The sequence below is a fragment of the Stegostoma tigrinum genome, chromosome 7 (genome assembly GCF_030684315.1).
Source record: "Stegostoma tigrinum isolate sSteTig4 chromosome 7, sSteTig4.hap1, whole genome shotgun sequence".
Classification (NCBI taxonomy): Eukaryota; Metazoa; Chordata; class Chondrichthyes; order Orectolobiformes; family Stegostomatidae; genus Stegostoma; species Stegostoma tigrinum.
Window position 1 is genome coordinate 22673855 of NC_081360.1, and position 13695 is coordinate 22687549.

General features: G+C 45.6%; 1 protein-coding gene across 2 annotated transcripts in view; it reads left to right on the forward strand.

Moving 5' to 3' along the window:
• The window catches only part of LOC125454437 (aryl hydrocarbon receptor-like), a 128740-nt gene that overhangs the window by 106680 nt on the left and 8365 nt on the right, over positions 1-13695 (forward strand). For both annotated transcript variants that reach the window (XM_048535178.1, XM_048535179.1), the window contains 2 exons: positions 6512-6653; positions 8320-9724. In XM_048535178.1, coding sequence (XP_048391135.1) covers positions 6512-6653; positions 8320-9724 — 1547 coding nt within the window. The remainder of the gene's footprint in view (positions 1-6511; positions 6654-8319; positions 9725-13695) is intronic.

Here is a 13695-nt window from a genome sequence, read left to right on the forward strand (position 1 = left end):
CAATGAAGTGATTAGAAGGGGGATGCTCAAAAGGCCATATTTAGAGTTTAGGTACCTTGGAGGAACGTGGGGCTGGGGAAGATTATGGATATAAGGAATGGTGTGTAGGGAGGGACTTGAAAACAGGGATAAGAATCTTAAGATTGAAACAACATTCAATTATAGGTAGAAATTCTGTTACAGCTTCTAATCGTACATTATTCCTGTAGGAGCTTCTGTTTTCATAACTTATTGTTTGTTCTTTCTCTAACTGCCTTGGATCTTGATGCTCAGTGTGTATTAAATGGAACAAACTTCCGTAAGCCCGTATTTCAGGCTTTTCCAGAATATCAGATTGAATTCTATCAATATGGACCCAAGTGGAATTTTTCTTTTGTAATTTGAATAGATCTGATTTACTATTTTTTTCCTACTTTTCCTGATGTAGTATTCTCAAAGCAACAGACCATGAAATCACCCAGTTATAGTTCACAGAAAGACTATCAGCTGTTCTGGTTCCGACATGTGTTATCCATGAAACTACTGTAAGGGCGGGGACACAGTCCTGGAAACTATAATTAAGCTTTGAACTTGTATATGAATAGCCAAAAAATGTATCTTACTGCTCTGTTTAAGATGGTGTAAAGCATAGCAACCAGGGAAAATCTCTCCCTACCATAGGTCGTCCAAATGTGTTTTTTTTATCCCCTGAGTGATGTTTCTGTTGCTGCCTGGCCCCACTCACTAATGCCAGCACGGAGAGGGCAATGCACCGCACTGGCAGGTGCCCACCCCCACCGGTCCATACCACTGTTTGTGGCCCAGACGAACGTCCAGCCTCCCACTTCACATCAGAATATCCTTCCAATCTCCTCATCTTTTGTATTTATCTAACATCTAATGCATTGATACTATTCACTTCAGCCACTCCACCTGATGTGATAGTGGCTTTCATGGTAGAATCATAGAATCTCCACAGTGTGGAAGAAGGCCATTCAGCCCATCGAGCCCACACACGACTCTCCAAAGAGCAACCCACCCAAGACCTGCCCCATCCCTGCATTTCCTCATGGCCAATCCACCTAACCTGCACATCTTTGGACAATGGGAGGAAACTGGAGCACACCCACGCAGACACAGGAAGAATGTGCAAACTCCACACAGACAGTCGCCTAAGGGCAGATTCAAACCCGGGTCCCGACGTTGTGAGGCCGCAGTGCTAACCACTGAGCCACCATGCCAGCCCAAAGTTCTTCTCCTTGGATTTATTAGTGACTATCTCATATTTGGGGCCTCCAGTCTTAAATCCCACCCACCCAGTTCCCCCTGCAGAAACATCTCCATGTGGACTTTGCCAAATTGCTTCGTAGTTTTCAGACTCGGTATTAGTCACCACCTCCTTTTGTATGGAGAAAAGGTCCCCAGCCTTTCACAACATGAGAAAATACTGAAGCCCAGGGTGACGTTACCCAGTGGCAGCGTGCAAAGCCAGCTGCACACTATCGGAAAGTCAGCACTGAGCTGAAACAGCAAGGCAGCCGCTGACACTCCACAAATCGTTCTCATAGCTGCACTTACAGCTCCTGCTCACAGCAAAGTGTCACTGAAATGCTTTGGACGGGCCATGCTGTGATGTGGTTTCCTGTTTCTCACACCATTGAATCGCCAGAGTCTGACTCATTGTGCTGGTTCATGTTTTAAGAAACTCAAATGTCTAGTGCAAAAAAAAATCAGCACCATTTTTTCCTGTAGTGTAAATTGCTGCAATTGACTGGAATTTGCCATCCTTGTGAATTAGCCCTGATGAATGCAAATGAGCACATGTCTCTTGTCAACAAGGTAGAATTATTCTACGTCCTGAAATAACTCTGTTGACCGTACCGTATTTCGAAGATTGGTAAGTGGGGGATGGGAAACCATGTTCAAGGAGACCAGCTCCAGCCTGTGAGGGGCTGCAGTAGTAATTGGAATTTTCTGCCTAGCCTTTTACAGCCAAAAGGACAACTCCGGCTTTGCTAGGTTCCTCTTTCTGTGGCAGATGGAAAACTCCAGTTTGTGCCTTAGCCTGCTCTGTGGGAAAGAGATGAGCAGCCTCCACTTGGAAGCAGTTTCCCTTTGTCAGCACCATTTTACTTTGGGATTCCTCCTTACGAAATATTCATGTTGAGTTTCTTTGTGCGGAGAAGGATTTGACGAAAGGAATCTGATGCACTGCCTGAAACACTTTACTGGTGTCAGATTGAAACCTAAGAATGTGGGACTAATTGGAACCATTTTTCTAAATTTTAACCAGACCTGGTCTTAATGCTGCTGCTTCCGGTATCATATCCTCAATACAAGTAACCAAGCAATTGCCCAGTTAGAGTTAATAACAAATCGATCAACCTTTCTGAGTTGGACATTAGTTACCCACAAGCCTTACCAATGTCCTTAGTGAGCTTCCAATCAGGGCCGTAAATTTGTTCCTCACAATGTGACAGCTCTCCTCAGTGTTGGTCTATAACTGCGGTAGGAGAGATGCACTGTTAGTTAGTTTTGCCTCACTATCTTAATGAACAGCAAACATTCATCAGGGGCCAACATTCCTTGGTTTGGTATTCTGACACAGTCTGGCATTTTGTCCATGATCGCTTCCTAGTTTTTTTGGGACCACAAAGTTGCCCCATTGATTTATCTGAGATCTGTTGAGCCTGCAGCCTTGAGGAAAATATCCAGTCATATCAATTTTTGATCCATAGACTCATACAGCTAGAAGCGTCCCTTCAGCCCATCGAGTCTACACTAACATAAACACCACTAAAAGTGCTCAAATCCTAATTTCCTGCGCTTGCCCCAAATCCTTGGATGTTATGATATTTGAACTACTCATTCAGATTTGGGGAGGGCATTTTGCAAACTTCCATATTCCAAGCCTGTGTGCATTAATCCACACAAACGAAGTGCAAGCTAGTAACTGAGTGTACAATTCATGATAGATACATTGAAAGGGGTGTTATGATAGAAGTCTTATTCTATTGTTTATAAGATAACCTGCATCATGATATGCTTTCTCAGACTATTTTAGCTCATCTTGACCTTTAATTGTTCCCTTCAAAGCAAGTTCCTGAGTTAAGCTGATGACTAAGAAGCATTCACATTTCAATGGGTGACTAAGTGTATCTTGCTGTGCTGCCATCTTGTAAGAAATATACCGACGTTGCAAAATGAGGAACATTTTACCCATTCTAGGGTGTCTCTTAATGAGTTTTTCCTTATTTGTATATCCAAAGTTGGATCATTATGCAATTACTAATGTTTTCCAAATATTACTATCTTGATCTAACGTCCAAGTCCTAACATCTATAATGAGTTCCATGCAGAGACCTATTTTAGATCCGTATCCTATCTGGTCCGTGGCCAGTTTGCGTGGTTGGCTAGTGTGGAGTTCAAAATAATGCCAACAGTGTGGATTCCATTTCCCACTCTGCCCCCTGCTCCTGAGAGTGGACCATGACACCGGGCAAAACAGTGAGTCAAGAACGCGTCATCAGGCCTAGTACATGAAACAGCATGGACTCCTGGCTTGTAGATAAGGGCAAAAAAACTCACCTTCCTTATTATAGTTGCTCCAACCTTGGTATCCAAGCCTTCAGTTGACCAGGCCTTAAAATCTAGAATCTCCCCTCCCAAAGTCTCTCAATTTTTACACCTTTCTCTTGCCTTTAAGATGATCCTGAAAACCTATCCCTTTAATCAAGCTTTTGATTTCTTAAATTAATGGGTAAGATCTTTCCTGGCCCTGAACGATATAGGCTATGAGAAGAAATTTGAGAAATTCAGTGAAAAGTCAAACATTGAGCCTAAAGTGCCATATTTTTGGCCAAGTGTGTGCATCCTCCACAGATGAACAAGAACAAAAAGAACAAAGAAAATTACAGAGATAGTAGGACCCTTTTTCTGAAGAAGGGTCTAGGCCCAAAATATCAGCTTTCCTGCTCCTCTGATGTTGCTTGGCCGGCTGTGTTCATCCAGCTCTACACCTTGTTATCTCTTTTATCAAAGAAAATTACAGCACAGGAACAGGCCCTTCGTCCCTTCAAGCCTGCGCTGATCCAGATCCTCTATCTAAACCTGTCACCTATTTTCCAAGGATCTGTATCCCGCTGCTCCCTGCCCATTTCATATATCTGTCTAGAAACATCTTAAATGATGCTTTTGTGCCTGCCTCTACCACCTCCGCTGGCAATGCGTTCCAGGCACCCACCACCCTCTGCATAAAGAACTTTCCACCCGTATCTCCCTTAAACTTTTCCCCTTGAAATCACGACCTCTCGTAATTAGTCCCCCACTCTGGGAAAAAGCTTCTTGCTATCCACCCTGTCTATATCCCTCATGATTTTGTAGACCTCAATCAGGTCCCCCCTCAACCTCCGTCTTTCTCATGTAAATAATCCTAATCTACTCAACCTCTCTTCGTAGCTAGCGCCCTCCGTACGAGGCAAAATTCTGGTGAACCTCCTCTGCACTCTCTCCAAAGGATCCACATCCTTTTGGTAATGTGGCGACCAGAACTGTACACAGTACTCCAAATGTGGCCGAACCAAAGTCCTATACAACTGCAACATGTCCTGCCAACTCTTGTACTCAATACCCTGTCCGATGAATGAAAGCATGCCATATGCCTTGTTGACTGCTCTAAGATGCTGCCAGACTGGCTGAGCTTTTCCAGAAACTTCTGTTTTGTTGTGAGTGACCAATTAGCATGGTTATAACCATTATGACCCTTATTACTGCCCCATCTCACCTTATTAGTATACAGGCTACCATTCTTCCTCCCACTGGAGAGAAACCAGAAATGGTGAGAATTCCCAAGATAAAATTCAGAGCAGGTACCTGGAAATTCCAAGTTGCCACTTGCTCCTCTGAACTTCCATCATGGACATTGGGAACCAGTATCTCAGGGCATGCTCAGTAGGCAGTAGGCGTGTGTATTCCCCTCCCCCACTCTATGGACATTGGTGGTGCAATGCATTGACATCTCGCATTGTAAGGCTGCTGCTTTCTCCTGCTTTGCCTTTTCAGCCAGAGCTTAAAGTCTCACGGTATTTCACTCGTGGGCTTGCTGTTCAGCACAGGCAGAAAGCCAGGCAACTTGCCACAGTTTTCAGCAGTGATCGGACAAGCAGGTGGACAGATAGATGGTCCTGCCTCAATGTTACACCAACAGCATTGCCCTAGTAGACTATTGAACAAAAACACTGCATTTCACCAGCTGTCCGAGGAGGAGGTTGAGAGCATTGCACTAGGTGAACACTATCTCCAGCCTGAAAGAACGATGCAGCATCAGATGCAACACACCGTTAACTAATGTCCAGTTCCTGGAGATTCGAGATGGATGCAGTATTTATTCATTGCCTGCAAATTTGTTGGAGCTTATAAAGCAAGTGGGCCCTGTCTGTTGTCAGAAGCGAATGCATTTTTTCCATTTGTTTTCCTTCTTTGCATTTTCTATTTTTCAACAAAATATAATGCTTCCAATCGTTTGAGAGGTTTCCACACTGAACAATGTGAAGATGAAGTGCTGTGCTGGGCATTAGGGAAAGTGTGGCCCTCCCTTAGACAGGTCTGAAGCATGGTATGGTGCTAAGGACAGGCTAGACTGACAGTCGGTCAGACAGATGATGCTGTGAAGCTGCATGCAGTTATGAATATGTATGTCGATTTGTAATGAAGTTTCACCCATAACATCTTTGGGCCTTGAGAAGTTCTTTCTCAGTTCCCTAATGCAGCATCATGGAAGCAGGGTGCATACATGTGAGCCCCAGAAACCTGCACAGGAAAGCCCCCTCTGGCGCACAGAGCAAAATCCTCCATGAAACTCCTCAAAATTAACACATTGCCGAAGTTTGCTAGATTTCAGCTCAAGGTTTCAGATCTGTGCCTGTAATGCATTGGAATGAGTTTGCAAACATAATTACCATCAAAAGACATCCTCATTTTTTTAGACTCACTTTTCTTCTGTTATGCTATCCCTTATTTCCCTTTCTATTTTCATCAAAGGTTTTGTTCTTTGTTCCAATCTAATCAAACCTTCCTGATCATTCTTGATTTTGTTGCATTTTGTTTTGGTTCCTACCTTCTGTTCAGAAGGATAGGAGGAGGTTTAGAATTTTTAGATTTTAGTCGTTCAGAATTTGGTATTCAAGGATGATTTTCCAGACAGAAGAAATTGCTAAAGAATTGTAAGACTGGAGTCGTCATTTCAGTCCAATCCATTGTTGATATATTTTTAACAGAACTCTCAAATTATGATTGGGCGTGTTTCTGAATTCAGCCAGTTTTAGTCACCCTTCCCTGACTCCTCTGAATCTCCAAGCTTCGAGTCATTAGCATCTGGGCGATGGGTTCTTTGACCAGGAATCTGAGTGTAGGAAGAATTGTATCGTGACCATACAGCATGAATGGTGAGGAGAGAACTATCGCTGTATCCTGCCCATTGAGGGTCATTTGGCCTGAATGGCTGAGTTCACACTGCCTTTTGTTTCGGTTGCAGTGATTAAAACCGGAGAGAGTGGCCTGACCGTCTTCCGACTGCTTACCAAAGACAACCGATGGGCCTGGGTTCAGGCAAATGCGAGGCTGGTGTACAAAAATGGCAGACCGGATTATATCATCGCGACTCAGAGGCCCCTAGTGTGAGTGAGCTGACTGTTAGGTTGTGCAATCTGCCCCGTTGTCCTTCCTTTGATGCTCTATTTGTTGCCAGCACTGCATTGTTTTTAAATAACATGATCATTCCTACTTTTAATGTCAAGCGGCAAGACCTTTTCCCGTGTTCAAATCCATTGTGGGTAGAAAGACAAAAGTCTAAGAGGTTAATTAAAGCTGTGAAAGCATCCAGTGTTGTGGAGACTGGGAGGGTCTGGCTTATAAAGCCTTCCATCAGCTTTTATTGGGACCCGTTCCCGATGGCAGATTCCTGTTCTTATTTTGTCTGCAGACTGAGGGAGGGAATTGCCTCCACGTTCCCGTTGGAATGTGAGGGAGGTCATGAGTTTTGGCTTCCGAAAGATGTGAAATAATTACACTTCTAGGTGTGACTACACGAGAGCCCTTAGTTTCATTCTAATCGGCCACGTTAGCTGGCTAGAGGATGTGGGCTGGGGTTGTGCAGTACGGGAAGCTGACACTCCAGTGCAGACATGAATATGGCCCCACCGGAACACTGTGTACAGAAAATGGAAACCCCCACCTCCTGCCCTCCCAGTCTTGCTGTCATTGCTTGTCGCTATGCCATATGCCCGAGTGGGGAAATTTGAAGGTGCATGGTCCAGATTCCCCAGTGGATTTATCTACCCTGTTCCCGCACCAAAGGTGGGTTTGTAAAATGCAGGCTGCAACCCTGGGTGGCTACCATCTGTCTGAACGTTGGAATGCTTCTGCCCCACTCTGCCTCTACTGGTTCGGTCTCAATTTCCTCTTTTGCAATGGTAGGCTCTCCCATGAGGATGGAAATCCTGCTCGAAAACCACTAGGAATTCCCAGAAAGTGTGGGAAAGGGTCAGGCAGGCACAGAGGGAGAGGCCGAACTCTGCCCTGAAGCAGAGAAGCACCCTGCTTCTGGCGTGTCACATCCCCATCACCCCTTACTTCTTTGCCTTGGGAATACTCAGTGGATGTCCTGAAGAATCTTACTTTTAGTCCCCAGTGCTTACGTTCTGCAAGGGCTGAACTGATGCTCAAATATCCATTGAGGGCATGCTCAGTATCTTTGCAAGCCATCATGTTTTCTGACGGGAACATGGATTTTGAGATATTCCTGCAGACGAGCTTTCCTGAAGGGGGAACGAGTAGAATTGGATGGACAATCTGAGCTGATGATCTCACACCCGCACCTCCCCCCCGCCAACACCCAACTCTGTCAGGGGCACTGAAGTGACTCTCAGTAAATCCAGGTTGTCACGGCCTATGGTTTTCCAGCTGAAGCTCTCGACTTTGCATGTTCCAAGTATGTCAGAACACGTACATTAGGAGCAGGATTAGGCCAATGTGCCCCTCAAGCCTGCCCGACCGTTCGAAAAGATCCATTTGTGGCCTTGACTCCACCTACCCTGACTCCCTTTGGCCGCCTCCTGTCAAAATCAAGAACCTTTCTAACTAAGCCTTAACAATATGCAATGACCCCTCCCTCCACCTTATCCCAATCCCCCATCCCCGAAAGAGAATTGCACAGGCGTAACAGGGAAATATGAAACAGGTTCCTCACTGCCCCCGCCTACCACCCCGGGGGACCCACGTGGTATTTTAGGTGCGCCCACGGTGGCACAGTGACTGATCTTGTTCCACGGTCTCGTCCCACAGGGATGAAGAGGGAGGGCAGGAGCTTCGTAAACGCTCGCTGCACCAGCCGTTCACCTTCACCACGGGAGAGGCGCTGCTCTACCAAGCAGCCTGCTCCGTCCCGGGAGTGGCTGACCCCTGGTGGGACGGAGGGAGAGGAGGCAGGGGCAGGAGGAGCTCGGCCAGCAAAGCCAGGAAGGGTCAGAGAAACGTGGACCCCAGCTCCCTGCTGGGCGCCATGATGCATCAGGATGAATCTGCGTATGTCTGCCACCCAGCGTCGGATCCCAGGTATCCCCAGGGCAGCCAGCCCGCTAGCACAGTTGGAGGTAACTGGCAGTGGCGTGCGAGTGACCCCGGTGAGGTGAGCCAGCAAGGGGTTGACACCGGGCACCTCGACCCCCTGCTAGCCACGTTGGACTCCCTCGACCCGGCTGCAGAGGACGGTTGTCTGAACAGTGACTTATTCAGTGCTCTGGAAAACCTGGGATTCGGAGCGGACGACCTGCAGCTCCTCCTGTTCGACGAGAGGACGGTGACAGTGGACACGGACCCGGGATGCGTCCCCACGTTGAACGACGTTTGGACAAACAGGGAAATTTTGTCCTACGTCCACGACTCGATCGTGACGAAGAGTGGCCAGGAGTGCCCTGGAGCGCAGCCACACTTTCCGACTCCCAGTTTTTCTCAGACTGCCCTCTCAGACCCTTTGACGTATCCCTGCAAAGCCCTAGGCAATGAGGCTCAGTATCCCTGCCTGCGTTCCCAACACTCCCTCCATTCTGACCGACAGACATCGCAGCAGTCAGGCCTGTTGCCGCAGGCCTACCAGAGTGACCGGGCCTTGGCTCAGTGTTTCCAATCCAGCGATGGGCAGCAGCCTCAAGAGATGCAGGAAGAACCCACCCATCAGCAGCTTAAGGTGCATCTGCACACGCACCGCCAGTTCAAACCAAAGACTCACCAGCCATTGCCTCTGGTCAACAGTATGCTCTCTCGTAGCCCGGCAAACACCCAGCTGTTGGATTACAGTTGCCATTTGGCAGTTGATCAGCCAATTGTGGACAATTTGGATCACCTTCTTGGTTATGATCAGAGCATGACTTCCTATCAGCAGCTGCTCCCCATGTGTCCGAGCGGGATCACTCCGAGCACGGATTCCCATGTAACTGAGACACCTTGTATGGAGTTAACGATGAATGAAGGAACTGGCAACGATGGCCATTACCGTAGTTTCCTGGCCACATTGTCTACACATCACACCTTACCACAGAAGCAGCAAGCTCAGGGGATGCCTGTCTGCCAATATCAGCCCCTAATTTCTTCCAGCAACCCATTTGTGGACCTGTGTCCAGAGCAACATTCGCTCACAGTGGATCCTTATGGATTTTTCCCAGCATCTGTACCTCAGGACAATTCCCACCAGGTAACCAAACTCCGAATGAAAACCAAAAGAACTGAGGGTGCTGTAAATCAGGAACAAAATCAGAAGTTGCTGGAAAAGCTCAGCAGGTCTGGCAGCATCTGTGAAGAAAAAAAAACCATTTTGTGTCCAGTGAACGTCCTGAGGAAGTATCACTGGACCTGAAACGTTAACTCTGATTCTTTTGTTCATAGATGCTGCCAGACCTGCTGGAATTTTCCAGCAACTTCTGTTTTTGAACCAAACTCCAAACTTTAGTTGCAATTTTATTTATGTATCTATGTTTGAAAAGGCAAGTGTTATTTCGAGTTGGGGGGGTGGGGTGTAGGTCTTGGGAGAGATGACCCATGGTTCCATGTTTCACGTGGGACTAGAACACTGATGAACCAGAGGGTTAGCTCACCAGAGTTAACTAGAGAATAGATAAATACACGGCTTAAGCTTGCTCGTAAATTTTTAACATTTGGGAAAATTCATACGAACATATCGGTTTGGAGCAAGTGTTTGGCCCCATGAACCTACTTCATCACTCAAACAGGTTGTAGCTGACTGGATTGCAGCCTCAACATCATCATGCTGCCCTCCAGTCCCCTTGTTAGTCAAGGGTCCGTCTAACTTGACCCTAACTACATTCACAGAATCTCAGAATTATTATGGTGCAGAAAGAGCCCATTTTCAGCCCAGCATGCTTGCAGCTATTACCCAGTGCCTATCTTCCTGCCTTTTCCGTATATCCCTAAACACCATCACCATTCAAATAACCATCCAGTGCGCTTTTGAATGCCCAGATTGAACTTGCTCTATCCCACCATTCCTGTCAGTGCATTCCATGCCCTGGCAACTCTGTATGAATTTTTTTCCTCAGTTAACACTTGCTTTGTTTGCACATCACTTTAAGTCTACACCCTGTTATTGTGTTATAAGCAGGAACAGCTTTGCCCTATCTAATCTGTCTGCTCAGGCTTTTGAAAGCCTCAATCAGAGATTCTCTCTCTGGGAAGAACAGTCTGAACAGTTCTTCAACCTATCCTCATAGCTGAATTTTTTTCACGCCTGGAAATGTACTAGTAAATTACTTCTGCACTCTCTCCAATGCATTCACATCTTTCCTGCATATTGGCACCCAGAACTATACAGATTACTCTAGCTGAGGTCTATAAGGTGTTTCATACGCATTCCACATCACCTCCAAACTCATGTTCTCTCTGCCCGAATTAGTAAAGCCAAGAACACTAACACCTGAAGAAGGGCCGAGGCTCAGAAAGCTTGTGATTTCAATTAAACCTGTTGGACTGTAACCTGGTGTTGTGTGTAACTTCTGACTTTGTCTGCCCCAGTCCAACTCTGACACCTCCACATCATCACTGTATGCTTTATTCATTGCTGTCGCCACCTCTTCTGCTATTGTCAATGATTTCTGCACATTTGCAGCCTGGTCCCTCTGCCACTGCACCCCCTTTAGAATTTTACCCCCTTTTATTTTGTTTCAATTTTCTCTGACCAAAGTGAATCACCTCACACTTCTCTACAATGAGCCTCACCTGCTACCACTCCACCAACTAGTCAATGTCCTTTTGGAATTCCACACTGTCCTTGTCACAGTTTATAATTCTTCCAAGTTCTGTCTCATCGGTAGACTTGAAAATTGTCCCCTGCAAATAAATCAGATAAAGCAAGAGTCCCAGTACAGAGAACTTCACGAGAAGCCTCCTTCCAGTCTGAAAATATCCATTGGCCACTCAGTTTTGTTTTCCATCACTCAGCCAATTTTGTATCTGCATTGCCCTGTTGCTTTCATACCATGACCTACAACTTGTCTCACATGTCTGTTGCCTTCTGAAAATCCATATATACCACGTCAACACTCCAACTATTCATTTAAACATAATTTCTCCTTTATAAGTACATGCTGACTCCTGATTCAATATCCCTCATGCTCCGGGGAAGGGTTCCAAAAACTCACAGCCCTCTCAGTGAAAAGGATCATCCTCATTGCAATCTTAAATGGGACAGTCTGATTTTAAACCGTGTTCTAGTCTCTCCCGTAAAGGGAAGTATCTTTTCTACATCCACCCTGTAAAGCCCCACTAAGATCTTACATCATACAATAAGATCTCCTCGCACTGGAAGCATCTTGACAGATACATGTATAGACAAGGAATAGAGATAAATGGACCATGTAGAAGCAAGGAGGTTTCAGTTTAGTAAGGTGTCATGTGTTGATACAGGCTTAGTGGGCCGAAGGATATCTTCCTGTGCTGTACTGTTCTTCGTTCGTCAAAGCTCCAATGGAAAAATCCCAGCTTGTCCAACATTCCCTCATGAGATGATTTCTCTATTCCAAGTATCAGACAGTGAACATTCTCCAAACTGCCTCGACTGCTTTTATATCCCTTCTTAAATAAGGTGACCAAAATGTACTCGGTGCTGCAAATGTGACTTCACTATTGCTTTATACGACTGTGGCAAACACTTTGACATGAATATGGAATAGAATAGGATGGAATTGCCTTGATTATTACATGCACTTGAATGAGTGCAGTGAAAAGTTTGTAATGTCACCTGTTTGGTGCTATCTTAGGTACCTAGGGACAGATACTTCAGGTGTTTGTTACTGAATTGAAAGAGTAAAAACAAAGTCTAGTGCAGGAATTCAAAGTTTTAAGAAGTACTCAGATTACTCAAAAGTCCAGAATAAGTGTGAGAAGTATCTTTAAACGTAGTCAAATTATAATTCTTTTCATAGAACCTGTGCCCCAACTGAGCTGGCCTCCATTTCGGACTCAGCTCCAAGTTCTCGAATCCCCAACAAAAGAAAATAGTCAATCTTCATCGACTCTGTCTTTTCCTGTTTATACCTCGAAGACTTTGATCAGATCATCCCTCAATGTTTTAAACTCGAGATAAAACAGGCCTAATTTCTATAATGATAAAATGTGAGGCTGGATGAACACAGCAGGCCAAGCAACATCTCAGGAGCACAAAAGCTGATGTTTCGGGCCTAGACCCTTCATCAGAGAGCTCTCTGATGAAGGGTCCAGACCCGAAACGTCAGCTTATGTGCTCCTGAGATGCTGCTTGGCCTGCTGTGTTCATCCAGCCTCACATTTTATCATCTTGGAATTCTCCAGCATCTGCAGTTCCCATTATCCCTAATTTGTATAATCTCTCCAGAAAACATAACCTCTGAAGTCCAGGATCATTCTTATAAATCTACCCTTCAAGGTGAATATAATCCTTTCTAAAGTGTGTTGAATTGCTCCAAATTCCAGCTGGTAGGGAGAGAGCACAGTTACAGCGGAGCTGATGCAGTGATGCAGTGCTACCGTGATGCAGCAACAATTTTCCAAACAGTCTGAAATTGGAGAGCTGCCAAATCTGAGACTGTCAGCGAGTACATTTGAGGAAGGGGACCTCGTGAGTTGATATCAGAAGGTCAGAGTAGCGACGGACAACATTTCCTGAATCTAAGTTTGCAGCTGGGTAATATTAAAAGCGTGTGTCAGAAGCTTCAGCTCGTAGTACTACTGCACACACCCTAATTCAACACCAAGTTCGACTCCTCCACCACCCCTGTACTTGCAGGCCTTATATTAGCTCTGATTGAACTTTGCACATAGTTGTGGTGTCTTTGCTTGAAAAATACTTTAGAAGTGGTTCAGAGAATTCCTGGGTCACATTCCACGGACAAAATGCCAGCATTATAAGGAATATTTAAACAGCTTGGCTCTGCACCCACTGGAGTTAAGAAAGATATTGATTCCTTCAAGTGTGGAAACAGGCCCTTTGGCCCAACAAGTCCACACTGGATCTCAGAGCATCTAACCCAGACCCATCCCCCTATAACCCACACTTTCCTGAACACTATGGGCTATTTTGCATGGCCAAACCATCTACCCTGCACATCTTTGGATTGTGGGAGGAAACCCACGCAGACACGGGGAGAATGTGCAAACTCCACACAGACAGTCACC